Source organism: Engystomops pustulosus, chromosome 9 (genome assembly GCF_040894005.1).
Source record: "Engystomops pustulosus chromosome 9, aEngPut4.maternal, whole genome shotgun sequence".
Lineage (NCBI taxonomy): Eukaryota > Metazoa > Chordata > Amphibia > Anura > Leptodactylidae > Engystomops > Engystomops pustulosus.
The window spans coordinates 92,297,833-92,319,095 of NC_092419.1; the positions used below are offsets into that span (position 1 = coordinate 92,297,833).

The 21,263-nt window shown below is 38.4% G+C and overlaps 1 protein-coding gene and 1 long non-coding RNA gene across 3 annotated transcripts in view; one reads left to right on the top strand and one right to left on the bottom strand.

The window, feature by feature from the left end:
* Positions 1 to 21,263, bottom strand: part of NR5A1 (nuclear receptor subfamily 5 group A member 1) — a 130,854-nt gene that overhangs the window by 77,828 nt on the left and 31,763 nt on the right. Inside the window, exons 1-2 of one of the 2 annotated variants that reach the window (XM_072123383.1) lie at positions 16,489 to 16,665; positions 14,404 to 14,522 (exon numbers count right to left, since the gene is read on the bottom strand). In XM_072123383.1, the coding sequence (XP_071979484.1) occupies positions 14,404 to 14,522; positions 16,489 to 16,555 (186 nt within the window). In that variant the 5' untranslated portion in view covers positions 16,556 to 16,665. Of the gene's footprint in view, positions 1 to 14,403; positions 14,523 to 16,488; positions 16,666 to 21,263 lie in introns of those variants that run through there. The other variant, XM_072123384.1, reaches the window with a different exon arrangement.
* The window catches only part of LOC140076727 (uncharacterized), a 187,559-nt gene that overhangs the window by 5,308 nt on the left and 160,988 nt on the right, over positions 1 to 21,263 (top strand). The gene's annotated exons all lie outside the window — the stretch shown is intronic.

Here is a 21,263-nt window from a genome sequence, read left to right on the forward strand (position 1 = left end):
CCTCTACCCACTATATAGCTTTTCAGTCCCCGGTCTTCAGTATATAGCCATCTAGTCCCCAGTATATGCCCAGCCCCCGAGTATATAGCCAGCCCATGCCCCATGTTTAGAACCAACCAGCCTCCTGCCCTCCAGTATGTAGTCAGCCATCCCTAGGCCCCCAATATGTAGCCATCCCTATGCCCCCCGGTATATAGCCAGCCATCCCTATGCCCCCAGGTATATAGCCAGCCATCCCTATGCCCCCTCTGTGTATAGCCAGCCATCCCTATGCCCCCTCTGTGTATAGCCGGACATCCCTTTTCCCCCTCTGTGTATAGCCGGCCATCCCTATTCCCCCTCTGTGTATAGCCGCCCATCCCTATTCCCCCCCTCTGTGTATAGCCGCCCATCCCTATTCCCCCCCTCTGTGTATAGCCGGCCATCCCTATTCCCCCTCTGTGTATAGCCGGCCATCCCTATTCCCCCCTCTGTGTATAGCCGGCCATCCCTATTCCCCCCTCTGTGTATAGCCGCCCATCCCTATTCCCCCCTCTGTGTATAGCCGCCCATCCCTATTCCCCCCTCTGTGTATAGCCGCCCATCCCTAATCCCCCTCTGTGTATAGCCGGCCATCCCTATTCCCCCCTCTGTGTATAGCCGGCCATCCCTATTCCTCCTCTGTGTATAGCCGCCCATCCCTATTCCCCCTCTGTGTATAGCCGCCCATCCCTATTCCTCCTCTGTGTATAGCCGCCCATCCCTATTCCCCCCTCTGTGTATAGCCGCCCATCCCTATTCCTCCTCTGTGTATAGCCGCCCATCCCTATTCCCCCCTCTGTGTATAGCCGCCCATCCCTATTCCCCCCTCTGTGTATAGCCGCCCATCCCTATTCCCCCCCTCTGTGTATAGCAGCCCATCCCTATTCCCCCCTCTGTGTATAGCCGCCCATCCCTATTCCCCCCTCTGTGTATAGCCGCCCATCCCTATTCCCCCCTCTGTGTATAGCCGCCCATCCCTATTCCCCCTCTGTGTATAGCCGCCCATCCCTATTCCCCCCCTCTGTGTATAGCCGCCCATCCCTATTCCCCCCTCTGTGTATAGCCGCCCATCCCTATTCCTCCTCTGTGTATAGCCGCCCATCCCTATTCCCCCCTCTGTGTATAGCCGGCCATCCCTATTCCCCCCTCTGTGTATAGCCGCCCATCCCTATTCCCCCCTCTGTGTATAGCCGCCCATCCCTATTCCCCCTCTGTGTATAGCCGTCCATCCCTATTCCCCCCTCTGTGTATAGCCGCCCATCCCTATTCCCCCCTCTGTGTATAGCCGCCCATCCCTATTCCCCCCTCTGTGTATAGCCGCCCATCCCTATTCCCCCCTCTGTGTATAGCCGCCCATCCCTATTCCCCCTCTGTGTATAGCCGCCCATCCCTATTCCTCCTCTGTGTATAGCCGCCCATCCCTATTCCCCCCTCTGTGTATAGCCGCCCATCCCTATTCCTCCTCTGTGTATAGCCGCCCATCCCTATTCCCCCCTCTGTGTATAGCCGGCCATCCCTATTCCCCCCTCTGTGTATAGCCGCCCATCCCTATTCCCCCCTCTGTGTATAGCCAGCCATCCCTATTCCCCCCTCTGTGTATAGCCGCCCATCCCTATTCCCCCTCTGTGTATAGCCGCCCATCCCTATTCCCCCTCTGTGTATAGCCGTCCATCCCTATTCCCCCCTCTGTGTATAGCCGCCCATCCCTATTCCCCCCTCTGTGTATAGCCGCCCATCCCTATGCCCCCTCTGTGTATAGCCAGCCATCCCTATGCCCCCTCTGTGTATAGCCGGACATCCCTTTTCCCCCTCTGTGTATAGCCGGCCATCCCTATTCCCCCTCTGTGTATAGCCGCCCATCCCTATTCCCCCCCTCTGTGTATAGCCGCCCATCCCTATTCCCCCCCTCTGTGTATAGCCGGCCATCCCTATTCCCCCTCTGTGTATAGCCGGCCATCCCTATTCCCCCCTCTGTGTATAGCCGGCCATCCCTATTCCCCCCTCTGTGTATAGCCGCCCATCCCTATTCCCCCCTCTGTGTATAGCCGCCCATCCCTATTCCCCCCTCTGTGTATAGCCGCCCATCCCTAATCCCCCTCTGTGTATAGCCGGCCATCCCTATTCCCCCCTCTGTGTATAGCCGGCCATCCCTATTCCTCCTCTGTGTATAGCCGCCCATCCCTATTCCCCCTCTGTGTATAGCCGCCCATCCCTATTCCTCCTCTGTGTATAGCCGCCCATCCCTATTCCCCCCTCTGTGTATAGCCGCCCATCCCTATTCCTCCTCTGTGTATAGCCGCCCATCCCTATTCCCCCCTCTGTGTATAGCCGCCCATCCCTATTCCCCCCTCTGTGTATAGCCGCCCATCCCTATTCCCCCCCTCTGTGTATAGCAGCCCATCCCTATTCCCCCCTCTGTGTATAGCCGCCCATCCCTATTCCCCCCTCTGTGTATAGCCGCCCATCCCTATTCCCCCCTCTGTGTATAGCCGCCCATCCCTATTCCCCCTCTGTGTATAGCCGCCCATCCCTATTCCTCCTCTGTGTATAGCCGCCCATCCCTATTCCCCCCTCTGTGTATAGCCGCCCATCCCTATTCCTCCTCTGTGTATAGCCGCCCATCCCTATTCCCCCCTCTGTGTATAGCCGGCCATCCCTATTCCCCCCTCTGTGTATAGCCGCCCATCCCTATTCCCCCCTCTGTGTATAGCCGCCCATCCCTATTCCCCCTCTGTGTATAGCCGTCCATCCCTATTCCCCCCTCTGTGTATAGCCGCCCATCCCTATTCCCCCCTCTGTGTATAGCCGCTCATCCCTATTCCCCCCTCTGTGTATAGCCGCCCATCCCTATTCCCCCCTCTGTGTATAGCCGCCCATCCCTATTCCCCCTCTGTGTATAGCCGCCCATCCCTATTCCTCCTCTGTGTATAGCCGCCCATCCCTATTCCTCCTCTGTGTATAGCCGCCCATCCCTATTCCCCCCTCTGTGTATAGCTGCCCATCCCTATTCCCCGCTCTGTGTATAGCCGCCCATCCCTATTCCCCCTCTGTGTATAGCTGCCCATCCCTATTCCCCCCTCTGTGTATAGCCGCCCATCCCTATTCCCCCCTCTGTGTATAGCCGCCCATCCCTATTCCCCCCTCTGTGTATAGCCGCCCATCCCTATTCCTCCTCTGTGTATAGCCGCCCATCCCTATTCCCCCCTCTGTGTATAGCCGGCCATCCCTATTCCTCCTCTGTGTATAGCCGCCCATCCCTATTCCTCCTCTGTGTATAGCCGCCCATCCCTATTCCCCCCTCTGTGTATAGCCGGCCATCCCTATTCCCCCCTCTGTGTATAGCCGCCCATCCCTATTCCCCCCTCTGTGTATAGCCGCCCATCCCTATTCCCCCTCTGTGTATAGCCGCCCATCCCTATTCCCCCCTCTGTGTATAGCCGCCCATCCCTATTCCCCCCTCTGTGTATAGCCGCCCATCCCTATTCCCCCCTCTGTGTATAGCCGCCCATCCCTATTCCCCCCTCTGTGTATAGCCGCCCATCCCTATTCCCCCCTCTGTGTATAGCCACCCATCCCTATTCCCCCCTCTGTGTATAGCCACCCATCCTGATTCTGATTTCTCAGATATTGGGTGTTGTATAGGGTGACATTAGTAACTGGAGTGGCAAACACATGGGGTACATTTTTTTTAAGTTTTTTTTTTTTCTTTTATAGTTGTTTGATAGTAGACAAGGCTGGAAAAAGACACGTGTCCATTATAGGGAACCTATCATCAGAAACTGACCTAGTAAACCCCTACCAGTATGTTGTCAAGTAGTTGAACAGTTCCTAGTTCGGTTTTCTTTCATGGCCCAGCTTGGTGCCATCGTCCGTTAAATCAACTTTGATGTGAGATGTAAGTATAAAGTCAGGGAGGCAGGGGGGGTTTAACACGGAAGTCAAGCTCTGACATCATGTGCTGGTCTTCAAGATATCTAATCAATGATGTTCCTGGACGCATGACCATGAATTACAGTGAAGCGGGTGTTCTAAGGCAGGGAAAGCTTGACTTCAGTGTTAAACTCTCCGCCTCCTTGACTTCGTAAAACCAATGTACTTCAAAGTTAATTTTGTGGATAATGCCAACACACCAAAATCTGCTTAGCTGCTTTACAACATACTGGTAGTGGTTTATTAGACCAATATTTAATGACAAATTTCCTTTAAGTCCTTCCTATAAGTCATGACAATTGGCCCAAATTAGGGGATTCGGGGAAAAAAATCCTTCTCCACCCCAATATGGCAGCCAGATTAAGTCCCTGGATCAAAATGTTTTGTTCGCATAGATAGACCCAGCAGCAGCCTTTCAGTACCAGGATCCTAGTGATCTTGCCTCTATGCTGCTGGATCGAGTGCTGTGTAAATCGGTAAATACTGCGTCTGTTTCCTCTTTCCAAATAATTGCTCATTTTTCAAAAATGGATTTATTTTATTTTTTTTTTTTTGGATTCATACTTCCTTTCTTCCATTGCTAGAGCTTTTGGAAATTATAGTGTAATATTTTTATACAAGATTTTTTTTGTATTCCAAAAATATTACAACATTTTGTAGAAATTAGACTGAAAAAGTAAAAAAAAAAACTCGACTTTTTAAAGCCGTAATATGGAGTGGAGGTCTAGGTATCATGTCCGCTCATTGCTGTATGTGTAGCAAAAGGCAGTGGGGAAGCTTCCATAGAGTGTAATGGGAAGATATCTCCGTCTATTAGTGATGAAATTTTGCAATATGTACCAAAAAGGTGAAATTTTTATTCCTTTTGTGCAGTCTATTCCACAGAATAGATCTAGACCTCTCCTTCTGCAGCAACAGGGGCCAGGGCAGGGGCGTGTTGTTTGGGTCTGTTTTATCTACTGCATTTAGATCACACAGATCTCTGACCAATCAGATTGATCTTACAGATGATGACACTGATCTGAGTAGGTTATTTATACTTTCAGATATATTATAATGTAAGAGCAAATTCTTATCTATTACAAACTACCTTGGGCTCAGTTCACACTACCTTTCAGATTTCTGTTTCTAGCTTCTGCTTTAAAAAGCAAGAAACTGAAATTTAACTGTTATAAATCCAAATGAAATCGATGCAATTTTTAATGCCATCCTTTGTCATCGGTTAGACAGTCATTTTGCTTTTCTTCAGTTTTTTTGGACTGAAAAAATGACGGAGGGTGGAATACTTTTTTTCCCGTTAAAAATAAAATGATTCCTAACGGATGATGCCTCACTGACCATAACGGATGACGTTAAAGGGGTCGTCCACTTTCAGCAAATAATTGATATGGTTTGTGTTAGGAAAAGTTATAAAAGTTGATACTTTCTGTATCAATTCCTCATGGTTTTCTAGATCTCTGATTGCTGTCCTGCTATAGAAAGCTTCATTGTTTACTTCAGGTGGATAGGAATCCGTCCATGGTCATGTGATGTCACACAAGTGCACAGCGCATTATTATCACACAGAGCAATCAGAGCTGTGTGTTCATAACGAGGCATGCACCTGTGTGACCTCACATGACCATGGACAGATCTCTATCCATATCCCTAACCATAGAAGCTTTCTATAGCGGGACAGCAAGCAGAGATCTGGGAAACAGTGAGGAATGGGTGCAGAAAGTATATTGGAAACTTGTATAACTTTTCCTTACATAAACCATATCAATTATTTGCTGAAAGTGGACAACTCTTTTAAGTTATCTTTTACATTGACGTTAATTGGGACGGATGTAAGTGACAGATATAGAATCTATAGTTCCATGTCTTGAAAGTTATTGTTTGTACTGTTAACGGACACTGTCATCCATTACGGTTGTATTACCATTTATTTACCGTCCGTTATCTTTTTGGAACAAATCCTTTCTATGTACTTTAATGGAGTTTTCTTTTACTGTAGATATCTTAGGTTAAGTTCACACTAACATTCAAATTCCATTCCTTACCTACCGGTTTTTTTCGGACTATAAGGCGCACCGGATTATAAGGCGCACCATCAATAAATGCCTGCTAAAACGTCTAGGTTCATATATAAGGCGCACCGGATTATAAGGATGAATGACCAGCAGATGGCAGACCTGTGCACAGTTCAAGGTAGCTGTTGTCTGTAAGTAAGGTTCATATATAAGGCGCACTGGATTATAAGGCGCACCTTTGATTTCTGAGAAAATCAAAGGATTTTTTGTGCACCTTATAGTCTGAAAAATACGGTATGTTTTAAAAAAGTAAAGTTTAACTTTCAATTAAAAATCCCGCTGCCATCAGCGTAAGGCTAAATTCACACTACCGTTCCTTCCCTTCATTCCTTCTTTCTGTTAAAAAAGTGAAGAATTGAGATTTGATGGAGGTTAACGTATGGGTTAAAATTTCCATTGACATCAATGTAAATTTTATTTACGGTTAGGAAATAATCTGTTTTTTTTTTTTCAAATGGAGAAAAGTAACTGCGGCCACCGTCATTTTTTTCCTTTAAAAAAACCGCATGCATAATGGATGGATGCCTGGCTGAACATAACGGATGACAAAAATTTACATTGATTTCAATGAGATTTTTCCTTAATACATTACACCCTCCGTTCTTTCCATTTTTTTTTTAACGAAGGGAAGGATCGGAGGTTTGAACGCTGTTGTTTTGTGGGAAAGAAGGGATTCCTTGCATTGTTTATCACTGTGATGCTGGGAGTCCTATACTCTGTACTGTGGTCGGTATAGGTGTTTTTCACGGACGAGTCTTATACACAGTAGTCTCTAATTAGTCTGATTGGACATCAATTGGTCTGGGGCCACACAAGTTGGAATCCCCATGGATAAGCCCTCAGGGCGCGTTCACACGTTGCGTTTTGGTTGCATTTTCATTGCGTTTGAAACACATATACAACAGCTGATGTGAGGTAATTTGCCTAAATACATTACGCAATGTTAACGCATGTGTTAACATCGCGTTTACGATGCGTTTTGTAAACGGAAACGTTAACAGTGATGTAATTAGGCAAATCACCCCTCCTCAGCTGTTGTATATGCGTTTCAAACGCAATGAAAACGCAGGTCAAAACGCAACGTGTGAACGCGCCCTCACTAACAAGTGTGATGTACGGTAACAGTTTAATGTATGGGATTTAAACAGCTTCTATCCAAATGCTGAGTGTAACATAAAATGACTTGTATTGTTTGGTTATGATTTTATAATTGCATTTAATGTCAGCTTTATAGAGCGCAGGCTCAAAGCCCTGGCAGAAACAAGTCAATTTTGTGAGTTTTTATTAAACTCAAACTGTATAATAATTCAGTATACAGCCGTACTGTTGTATGATGAAATCAACGAATGCTGCAACATACATACATGCATGCATTATATCTTCCTATGGTTCTGCATATAATTAAACTAAATTCCTTTGAAATCAATGAATATAATGAGCAGAGTGTATAATACTGCATTTATATCTCCATACAAATTCGGCAACATATTAGTGTATATAATATACTGAACATTTTATATAATGGTATTCTTCTACTCCTATCCTAATCAATGAATAGATTGCATTGTGTACAATAGTACTGTATAACTACCCTACCCCTATGAACTATGTATATACAGAGCACCGTATTACTATGCCCCTGGAGCAGGAAGTAATTTTTTTGATAAGTCACCATTACTGTATAAGAGTAATAAACATAAGAAGCAATGCATGTAATGGTACTGTAGAACTACCCTCTGTATTCATATACGGATCACTGTATAAACTAGAAAGGTACAATGAACCCTTTTAAACAGCAAATACAGATGTTCGCATTGCCCCCACCTCCCCCTTTAATGTAAGAGCATTGTTTTAACATCCCACTGCGTGAACATAATTCTCCATAAATGTATACATGGTGTCCCTTAAAAACGAGATAGCTGTCCTTGGATATTACCACCACACAAGAAGTGGCCGCACAGGCGCTATTCAGACTCCTGACCACCTGGATTCAGCGTTCATTATGACAGGATGGCTGTGGGACATATAGTAACCCCCAGTCATTTCATATGCAAATGCTTTTTGTGCACTCACTCCAGCAGCGGTGGTCGTATCCAAGAACTGCAATGTTGTTTCTAAGGGACCATATGACTACATTTTATGAGAAATTATCTTCACCCAGGTACATTTTTTAATAACATCCAATTGAAGAAATATATATATATATATATATATATATATATATATATATATAATCAGATAAATTAGATGGCAATGCACAGATGAAAATAACGCTTTAAATCGTTAGTAATACTGTATTACTATACCTCTTTAAGGAAACAATTTACTGAGCACTGACTGCTCTATACACAATGCATATAAGTATATTATTACCCCATGTGTATAAGCTCCAAAACAAACAAAGTAAGAGGATACCACATGCCACATATAATGATAAAAGGGTAATACTTTATTCAGTACAAAATTTGTTAAAATAACATAACATCTAAAATAACATCTCAGGAGAGATATAAAAAGCGAGGGCAGCCTTAGCGTTCCTTGCGCTAAATTTCTGTTTAACATTTAGTTGTAGAATCTTGTTAGATCATTGCATTGTTTAAACTCTTACGGTAAAACCACTTGATTTCTGATTACCCTATGTGTAGTCAAGAAATATACAGGGCACTGAATATATAGTGTTTATATAATATTATATTACTATCCTGTGTGACATACAGAAAATATTGAGCACTGTGTATATGTGTTTTTATGTATGTGTATATATAAAATAAAATCTGCTGTAGGTGAGATCTGGAAATATACAGAGAGCTGTTTATAATGGGGTATGAATTATGAATTGTGTATACAAGTACTATACTACTATTCCACTGTAGACTAGTACTGTGCTGAATTGTCATTACTTGTGTAAAAGCAATGGATATACAGTTTCAGCAAATAATCAATTTGGTTTGTGTATATGGTTCTACAATTTTCTAATATGCTTTCTGTATCAATTCCTCACGGATTTCTAGATCTCTGCTTGCTGTCATTCTATAGGAAGCTTCTATGTTTACTTCAAAGTGGATAGAAACCTCTATATGGTCCTGTGATGGAAACACAGGTGCACGAGCCGTTAGCATCACAGAGAGTAATAGGAGCTGTGTAATAATAACGGGATAATTGCTCATGCTCCTGTGTGACATCACATGACCACAGACAGATTTCCAGACACTGAAAAATAAACATAGAAGCTTTCTATAGAATGACAGCAAGCAGAGATCTAGAAAACTGTGAGGAATTGATACCCAAAGTATATTGGAAAATTGTATAACTTTTCTTTACACAAACCATATCAATTATTTTCTGAAAGTGGACAAATCCTTTAATAATGGGTATAATGGTGTAATATTATTATGCCTCATGAAATCCGTTCATTTATTTATTTAGTACTGCCCACCTTGATACTGATGACTGTATTATAAATTTATTGCTATCCTCCGGTAAAATAAATACATTTACTGAGCTTTAATAGTACTGTATTGCTATATACTGGGCACCATGTATAATATTAGTGTATTACTATCCTCCTGTAAAAATAATACATATAGTAATACAATAATACATCATATACCATAGTAATATATTACTATCCTCATGTAAAATATATACTGTATTACTATCTTCCTGTGAAATAACTAATATACTGCTTATGGTATAGAATATTACTGTATTGATATCCTCCTGTGAAATAACTAATATGTTGCTCATAGTATAGAAAAGTTCTGTATTACTGTCCTCCCTTGAATTATTAATTATAGAGAGCACTGTATTGCACTATATTGAATATACTTGTAAAATTGTGGAATCAGAGAACATGCTAAAGTGTCTGGTATGTGAATAAAGAGGACATAAATATTGATAGTATTTATTAAACCCTTCCCCCTATATTAGCTAATCTACTAAGCACTGCAGATAATAGTACTGTATTACTACCTGTGCCAATGAAATCCATTAGAATAATGAAATCTTTGATTAATACTACATGACTACATGATTTGTGTTGCTAATAACTTCCGCCCAATTTATATAATGAACAATGAATACAGTACTGTAAAATAGTATTAGTATCCTTGTGTGATCTGTGAATTTACTGTTGACTCCTATATAAAGTATTTCCACCAATTCATTGAGTATCCTGATCACTGCATAAAATATAGCAGTAATAGTTTTGTGGATATCCTCAGCACTGCATATAATACTAGTGTATTACTACAGTATACCAGAGTAAAATGAATGAATATCCTGAGAACTTTGTCTTCTATTACTTCCCCGTTCAAATCAATGAATATGTGATATATACAATACTGTATACTTCCACCAATGTATTTAATAAGCACTGTATATAATATTATTGCATTTCTTCCACCTGTCAAATCAATGACTATTCTGAGCAATGTATGTAATACTCCTCTGTATTGCTTTACTACTGCCTATGTATTATTACTACCTCTTGTAAAATCACTGGGTATTCTACTGTGTAATAAATATTGTTTCAATGCTGTCTGTGACAATGATTACACTGAGCACTGTAAAATTTGTGAATTTCATTTGGGAAATGCATGTCAATGACATATATTACTGCCCCTCAGTGAAGTCCACGTAATACACCTACTACTATGGTAATGCTGCAACCTGTGGATGTCATATGAGTGATTATTCAGAGATATTTATTTATTCATATTACAGTACAGCATTACTGTATATATAACTGTATACTATGAATAGCATCACCCCCTGAGAAATACATGAACACTGTATAGAATAGTAGTGTCTTACCATCTCCTCTATAATGGCAATGTATACATTGAGCACTGTATAGAATAGTACTGTCTTACCATCCCCTCTATAATGGCAATGTATACATTGAGCACTGTATAGAATAGTACTGTCTTACCATCCCCTCTATAATGGCAATGTATACATTGAGCACTGTATAGAATAGTACTGTCTTACCATCCCCTCTATAATGGCAACGTATACATTGAGCACTGTATGGAATAGTACTGTCTTACCATCCCCTCTATAATGGCAATGTATACATTGAGCACTGTATAGAATAGTACTATCTTACCATCCCCTCTATAATGGCAATGTATACATTGAGCACTGTATGGAATAGTACTGTCTTACCATCCCCTCTATAATGGCAATGTATACATTGAGCACTGTATAGAATAGTAGTGTCTTACCATCCCCTCTATAATGGCAATGTATACATTGAGCACTGTATAGAATAGTACTGTCTTACCATCCCCTCTATAATGGCAATGTATACATTGAGCACTGTATGGAATAGTACTGTCTCACCATCCCCTCTATAATGGCAATGTATACATTGAGCACTGTATAGAATAGTACTATCTTACCATCCCCTCTATAATGGCAATGTATAAATTGAGCACTATATAGAATAGTACTGTCTTACCATCCCCTCTATAATGGCAATGTATACATTGAGCACTGTATAGAATAGTAGTGTCTTATCATCCCCTCTATAATGGCAATGTATAAATTGAGCACTGTATAGAATAGTAGTGTCTTATCATCCCCTCTATAATGGCAATGTATACATTGAGCACTGTATAGAATAGTAGTGTCTTATCATCCCCTCTATAATGGCAATGTATACATTGAGCACTGTATAGAATAGTAGTGTCTTATCATCCCCTCTATAATGGCAATGTATAAATTGAGCACTGTATAGAATAGTAGTGTCTTATCATCCCCTCTATAATGGCAATGTATAAATTGAGCACTGTATAGAATAGTACTGTATTACTACCTCCTCTGCGATGTCAGTGAATACAATGAGCACCTTTATATAGTACTCAACATAATAGTACAGTAGTATGTATTCCTTCTGTGATGTCAAGTCATTGGACATAACTATAAAATGTTACAATATACCTATAAAGTGAATCAAAATATGTCAATAATTATCCAGGGTCTTCCTGGAATGAATGAATATACTGAACGATACATATGGTAGGACTATGTGGAATCGTTTACAGTACAGATAACTATATGTAAAATATTGTGTTACTACCTCATATTCAGCCCCCTCTATGATGTGAATGACTATAATGAGGAATGGATAGAATAATAATGTTATATCTTCCTGTGAAATACAAATGAATACACCGAGAAATGCATATAAAAATACTGTGAAATAAATTACAGTACCGATCATTGTATATAAAGTATTACTACCTCGTGCTCAATCCCCTCAATTATTTTAATGACTATACTGAGTACTAAGCATTGTACATAATTGCACTTTATTACTATTTCTGTATTCACTATGTATCACTGTATTATTGCCCCTCTATGATGTCAATGACGATGATGAGTACTTTAGATCATTGTACTGTATTATCACCTCATATGTGATATCAAAGTTCATTATAAAATACCACTGTATTATTTAATCCCTCTATGATCCCTCATTGATCTCTCAATGACTATACTGTGTTCTGTTTAACCTGTGTTCTGTGTGACCTGAACCAAGGTCCATCAAACCATAGAACAGCAAAAAAAGGCAGCACTCCGAGATTTGTGGAAATCAGAAAAACATACTCATTTATTCACACATGTGTCAAGGCTACGTTTCGGCTCCTTGCATCTGGAGCCTTTCTCAAGCAGTGAGAAAGGCTCCAGATGCAAGGAGCCGAAACGTAGCCTTGACACATGTGTGAATAAATGAGTATGTTTTTCTGATTTCCACAAATCTCGGAGTGCTGCCTTTTTTTGCTGTTCTATATATATATATATATATATATATATATATATATATATAGTATATATATACTGAGTACTGTATTAACTAGTACCTCGTCCCTGGCTGTAAAACCATAAACTTAGCACTCTGTATAATAGTAATGTGTTACTACTAACCCCTCATCCCCCCCCCACCCAAAAAAACATAAACATACATACACACATACACACACACTGCATCTCCTGTTTCTCTGATGTCCATGGCTATACTGAGTACTCAATATATAATAGTATAGTGTTACTACACCCTCTATCAAGTCAATGTCTATACACAGTTCTTCATATAATACAGTATTACTAACCCTCCTACGATGTCAATAACTATACTAAGTACTGTATGTAAGGCTACTGTATTACTAACACCTTATGTCATTGCCCATTATAAGCAATGCATATAATAATACTCTTTTTACTACCTCTTCTATAATGTCACTAAATATACTGGGTGTTGTATATGACATTATTGAGGAAGTAGTATTTTATATACTTTGCTTCTTGTGGTCACAAAGGGGTTAGTAATACAGTAGCATTATATATAGTTATTGACATAGAGGTGGTAGTAATAAAGTATTATCATATGTATAGTCATAGGCATCGTAGATGGCGTATACCTCACTCAGTAAAGTCATTACAGAGGGAGTAGTAATATAGTAGTACTGTGTACAATGCTGAAGCTGGTCCTTGTCATGTAAACAGTACCCAGTATATTTATTAATATTGCTGTGTAGCTACCCTTCTACCATGTCAATGACTATACTTAGCATTGTACAGAATACTACTATATTACTATCCTCTCTCACTTTACTGAATGATATATATATAATACTATAGTATTACTACCCCCTATGATGTTAGGGAGCATGCTGAGAACTGTATATAATACTGTGTTACTACTCCCTTTATGATGATAGGGATCATATCCTATCATGAGTCCTTTATATAATACTATAGTATTACTCCCCCTCTATGATGTTGGGGACCATGCTGAGAACCGTATATAATGTTACTGTATTACTACTCCCTATATGTTGTTTATGAGCATAGTGAATCCTTTATATAATACTATAGTATTACTACCCCTCTATGATGTTGAGGATCATAGTGAATCCTTTATATAATACTATAGTATTACTACCCCCTCTTTGATGTTGGGGACCATGCAGTATCCTTCATCATATACTATAGTATTATTACCCCCTCTATTATGCTATGGACCATGCAGAATCCTTTATATAATACTATAGTACTACTCCCCCTCTATGATGTTGGGGACCATGCTGAGAACTGTATATAATGTTACTGTATTACTACTCCCTCTATGATGTTGGGGAGCATAGTGAATCCTTTATATAATACTATTGTATTACTACCCCCTCTATGTTAACGACTATGCTGTGATCTGTACATAACAGCATAGTATTAGTACCCCCTCTATGACGTCAGTGACAATACCGAGTACTGTACATGCTGCTGTATTACTATCTCCCCTTATGGGGCATGGATGCAGCGTTCCCTCTGTAGTTGCGTTACCGCATGATGGCCGCAGCATCGATCCAGTACTGACCTTACAGCTCTCACAGGTGAGCAGCCCATAGTGATAGCCCGACACCTTGTCCCCACACACCGGGCACAGCTCGTCCAGATCCTCGTCGTAGCTGTAATCCATTCTTGTGTGGCGGCTTCCTGCGTGCGACACAGAGGACATCAATCGAGCGACCAGCTCACGACCGATATCAATCACGTCAGATTCAAGAACAATGAGACCGCCTCATATTCATCACATGAAGGATGACTGGGGGAGTGTGACAGCAGCTCACACCCAGTGCACACCATGCTGTCTGCGGCTTCATACACAGGAGATACTCTGTATATTATACAGCATCCATACCTACACAGATGTACCTTATTCCTTGTTATCCTCCTTTCATTCAATCATCCCTTCCTCTTGCACGATTTGTGCAGAGATCATCGATAATTATTATACCAAAAATATTATCTCCTTTATTATTACTGTGCTGACATCTCTATGATGGAAAATTATATTTTATTTGTGTGTGACTAAATACCACATAAACAGATAGGTAGGTATGACAGGTCAGTTCATAGATGGCTAGATAGCTAGAGCGACAAATATGACAGATTGATGGATATTTATACCTGGTCAATACATAGAAAGATGGATCTGAGATCTATAGGATATATATTGTACAGTTATACATTATGTATCCTACACTGCATCTCATATACACATTTACATAAATTTACAGTAACATCCATAATATATTATCTGTATTTATGAGAGAGGTATTCTGTAAATATTGAGATATATATTTTTAAAAAATAAAATATATTTTTCTATATATTGTACAATATTTACATGTATTTGTAGTCTATAGAGCTAATGGTAGCCGTCTATACATCCAGATATCTTTGCATTGTGTATAGTAATATATAGAGTGTGCTCTCTCTATATTGAATACATTTCTAGACTTGATTAATAGAGGAATTCTATTATTTAGCATAAATCTTCGGGCAATGTTATTTATATATCAGGAATACATTACATAGATATTTTTATATGCTAATCCTAATATACATCGTATATAAATATTTTCATCTTCGTTCATTAGGAGCATAATGTATTTTTATCTATGTATTTGTGTCTTTATATAGGAATATATACTGACACACATTTATGTTTCCATATAACAAACAATACATATAGATAAACAGATATGAGAGATTATATATACATTTTTTTTGTGTGTGTTTTATTATGTATATGTGTGTTGTGTAATATTGTGTATCAAAATGTGGTGTATTACAATGATAAATAATACACAGATATCAATGTAGTTATATAGAAAATACACCGTATAGGCAAATATATATCTGTTATACAGAATACCTTTTGTGTGTGTATGACTACAATGATATATAGTACACACATGTAGTAAATACATATTCAGTCTAGTTATATATCTGCACTTGTAGTGTATTTTTCTATATATCTGTTATACAGAATACCCTGTGTGTTTGACTACAATGATATATAATAAACATATATAGTACATATATTATCAATAATGTTTTATAAAAATTAGTTGTCCTGACTACCCTTTCGTGTGTGTATGACTACAATGACATATTGCATATAATACACATATATAGTAAATGCATCAGTCTAGTTAGATTATATACTGCCTATATCTTCCATGTATCTGTTATACAGAATACATTTTGTGTGTGTATTACTACAATAATATATTCCACATAATAGACGTATATGGCAAATACATAATCTGTTACATTTACATGATCAATACATTATCTAGTTACATTATATATCTGCCCATGCAGTGTATATTCTCTACACCTTTTGTATGTGTATGACTATGATATTACATATCATACAGGTATATAGTTCATACATTATGTCATTATATTATGTAGCTATATATATATATATATATATATATATATATATATATATATATATATATATATATATATCTAGTGTAATTTATAGATATATGTTATCTAGAATAGGATGAGTGAGTATGAATATAATGATGTATCACATATAATACACATATACATTATCCCTGCAGCACATTCCCTCCTGTCTGTGTATGATGCAGTCTCTTACCCCTGTATGTGTTGTGCTGCTTGTACTCTTGCCCAGTGCTGCAGTCCACATCCACCTTATAGATCATGTAAGAGAAGCTGTGCCTGTGGCTGCTGTTCCTTGTGTGAAAGGAGCACCATGTGCAGGGCTGTAGCCTCCTGTTCACACCTGGCTGCTCTCCACATCGGTAGAAGTGAGCGGCTGTGATCAGGCCCCTCCCCGGCCCCGCCCCCTCTCCTGGACACCCTGCAGGAGAGGGAGGGGGATCATGTGAGAGCGGGCATTGGTCAGGAGGGAAGCCAATGGTGATAGGGAGCATCATAGGCCATAGGGATTCATTACAAGAGCATTTAATGCAGTTGTTAACGCACCAAGTCCTATACTGTATAATACAGGAGATGAGATATGCTCTGACCTGCCTAATACATAGAGAGATGGATAGATATATGAGATATAGAAAAATAGATGGTTGTGAAAAAGAGAGAGTGAGAGATGAAATATAGATAACATTGAGACACATAGGTATGAGATGGACATAAGAAATGGATGTGAGATAGATACATAGATACGATATTAACATATATTATAGATGGATAGATAGATATGGATAAATAGATATGGATAGATAGATAGATGGAGATGGATAGATTGATAAGAGAAACAGATATGAGACAGTGAGATATGATAGAGAAACATAGATCTATGTGAAAGAGAGAGAGCGTTATGAGACAGTGAGAAATGATAGATGAGATATAAATAACATTGAGACACATAGGTATGAGATGGACCTAAGAAATGGATATGAGATAGATACATAGATACGAGATCAACAAATACTATAGATTGATAGATATGGATAGATGGCTATATAGATATGAATAGATAGATAAGAGAAAGAGATATATGAGACAGTGAGATATGATAGAGAAACATGGATCTATGTGAAAGAGAGAGTGAGAGATGATAGATGTGATATATAGATAATATTGAGACACATAGATGGAAGTATGAATGGATATGAGATAGATACATAGATACGAGATCAACATATTTTATAGATAGATGGATAGATAGATAGATAGATATGGATAGATTGACATGAGAGAAATAGATATGAGACAGTGAGATATAATAGATGAGACATAGATAATATTGAGACACATAGGGATGAGATGGATATAAGATATGAGATGAATGCATAGATATGAGATTAACTGATATGATTGATTGAAAGATGGATAGATGGATGGGTAGATAGATATGAGAGAGAGAGAGAGAAATGATAGACGAGACATAAAGAATAATGAGACAGATAGGTATGAGATGTATGATACATCCATAAACGCGTATGAGAAATATAGATATGAGATCAACTTATACGATGGATAGAGATAGATAAGTATGAAAGAGTGAGAGATGATCGATGAAACATAAAGAATAATGAGACTGATAGGTATGAGATGGATGATTTATCCAAAAATGCATATTAGATATATATATGAGATACACGTATATGATAGGTAGATAGATGAATAGATAGATAGATAGATGTGAGATGGATAGAAATTAGATAATCAATGTCGTATTGTTAAAAAATACATAAATGAGATCTACAATAAAAAAAATGTAGAAGTTAGACATAACATGGACCAATGATGGATATGGTAAGATGTAATGTGATTGTAATGTGAAATCTTTGTCTTGCTGTGGGTGGAAAGCACAATTCGCTCTGGATTTGTCTAGGATTTGAGAAGTATGGAAGTTTCTTGGGATGTGATGAATTTAAGGATTCATCCTACAATGCGGGGGCTGTGAGCCTTCCCTGTGTGCTCCCCCCCTCACAGCAGTGATAAGAGTCCAGCTCCCAGTGCAGAACAGTCTCTGATACATAATATACACAAGGAACGCGGATTCATTATAAGCAATGGATAACGTGAACCCACGTTTAGCAATTAAAAATAAATAAAAATAATAGTAGTTTTCTACTGTTTCATGAAAATATGTAAATATGAACACATTGGCACTACTATAAATCTACAAATTGATATCTTTCTGTAGCTCGAATGTCACTGAGCAATGCAGTTATATGTATAGTATATGGAAGAAAAAAAGAAAGAGACTACCATTATCCATACCACAATAAAAAGAAAGAAAATGTATATTTGTGGAAGTGTGTTAACAATATAGACAGATATGAGAAAGATATGAGGCACAGATGAGAGCTATAGAGAGACGTATAGATATGATATATATGGTGTATATATAAAATATTGTGTATATATAATGAACAATATGTTATGCTGCAAAATAAAATAGGCAAAAAATTTAATAAAAAAATAATGTTTCAAAGGGTAAACCACACACAGAAACTTATAATTTCTTATAAACTCTTTTTATGCGTTTAGTAATTATCATTTTCATAAATGATAATAGAAATGACTTGATCATAACATAATACACGAGTCTAAAATGCACTTAAAATGCACATAAAATATGTCAGCGAATGAGCCTGAAACTAAATCAAACAAAGGTTCCAAAATAAGATGTCTGCTAATTATAATATAGAGCTATTACTAATGCTACAAATTATGTTAATACAGTATTGCTGTTCATGATCCTATAAAATAGTAAAACAAAGGCCAATTAAGTCCTGGTAAGTAATCATGTAATGACAATCGGGTTTATGATCATATAACACAAAAAGTACATAAAATACTAAAAAAAAAAATAAACATGAATGACATAAACTAATAGAAAATGAAATTGAAAATAAAAATATATAAAGGCAATCCTGTTCATGATCATATCCAAAATAATACTAAATAATTAAATAAGATAAAATAAATAACATATAATAAGACAAAATACATGAAATAATAATAGAAGTGTATAAGGATGTTAAATATTAAATAATATTTTTTTTAAATGATAATGTAAGGATAATAATTGCTCTTTCAGCCACATAAAGTAGCATTTGGATGCACTCCTTCTAGTCCCCATTCTCTCGCACACTGTAGGCCTGTATTTGTGAATAGATGATGTATCCCCAGGACTCGCATGAGGACAGGTATGTACAGCAGCAGACATCCTCTTAAGCCATATGGGAGTCATTCCAATTATAATAAAGAGACAGTCAATTAGTTTATTAATAGCCTTTAAATTTCCATTAAAGTGTTACATGAGGCCAGAAGAATGGGATTCATTGGATTCTAAAAGAGCCGGGTCCATCCATTCTCTTGTAGACCCGTGGCCCGTCTGTTGCTCCCATTCTCCCTGAGCCGCTTTCACCCCCAGCACAATGTAGTCAGAAAAGTTTTATTCATCAGCAATCTGTACAGGACGCTACAAAAACCGCATAGAGCCGAGAAGAAGGACGGGAAACCCTTCACACTTCAGCTGCTGAAGGCCAAAAACGCTGAGAAAAAAAGTGTAACGAGACAACAAAAAACCCACATAAATATAAGGGGATCCAGGGAAATTCTCCTCACATGGAGCCCAGCAGCAGCCAAATGCAGGAGCCTGAGCCTACACTACAGGAGCCATGGCTTATTATTATTATTATTATTTCTATTTTTACCTCCTGTATTAGTCCTGGATTCCAGTACAGAGGACAATCGTGGTGAGTGCACATCACACCAGCACTGCTCACTCCAAAGTCTGTATAACTATAGTCAGTGTGATCTGACAAGCCACACATGTATGCCAGAGAAAGAAAAATCTATCTCACATGTCTTTATTCTCTATTCTCAGTATTAGCAATAATCTACTATGTTGATTCTCTCTTTATATAACCCACAGTCTGTATCTATCTATCTATCTATCTATCTATCTATCTATCTATCTATCTCATATCTATCTATCTATCTATCTATCTATCTATCTATCTATCTATCTATCTATCTATCTATCTGAAATACATATAGTGAAAGTGGTGCCTTAGTTTTTTTCAGAAATTGCTGTAAAACAGACTCCTATCCAAGAGAAAAACAATATCTATCCATCCATCTATCCAGCATCTCTCGATCCAGGATCCTTTCTCGTATTACTATTAATTTTATCTGCTATGTTAAATCTTTCTATAACATAGTTTATCAATCTCGATATCTATGTATGTATAACATATTTATGTTTGCATGTACTGTAGTTGGGTGTGTTGGTATGTGTTTGAATTCTTCTATGCATGTAATTAAACCTATGCATTTGTGTGTGTGTATACATATGTGTGTGCATGTGTGTGTGTGTATATATATATATATATATATATATATATACATATATATATACAAACACATATATACGCATTCATATATATAAACACATATTCATAAATTATATATATATATATATATATATATATATATATATATATATATATACATATATATATATAACGTTTATGAATGTGTGTATATATATATATATATATATATATATATGAATGTGTGTGTGTATTTATATATGCACACACATACATATAAAGCACATACATGCATGTATATACACATACATCGCTAAACGCAAGTTAGTCATTATAGATGGATGTGATTACACAATTGTTTTCTGTTTTGTCTTTTTACAATAGTCACTGCTTATTCAGAAAAGTTGTAGCATATTGGTAAAATCTCATGTCCTCATACAACACATCCCTTATGGACTAGAAACTAAACACTATTGAATGTTATGTTCTTGGTATGGAGACCTGCTCTCACTAGGTCTATGAAGGAATTCCACTCCCAATGTACAATCCTGATCCAGACCTTTAGGGGTAAATAGCCTTATATGACTGGGTAGTTTAC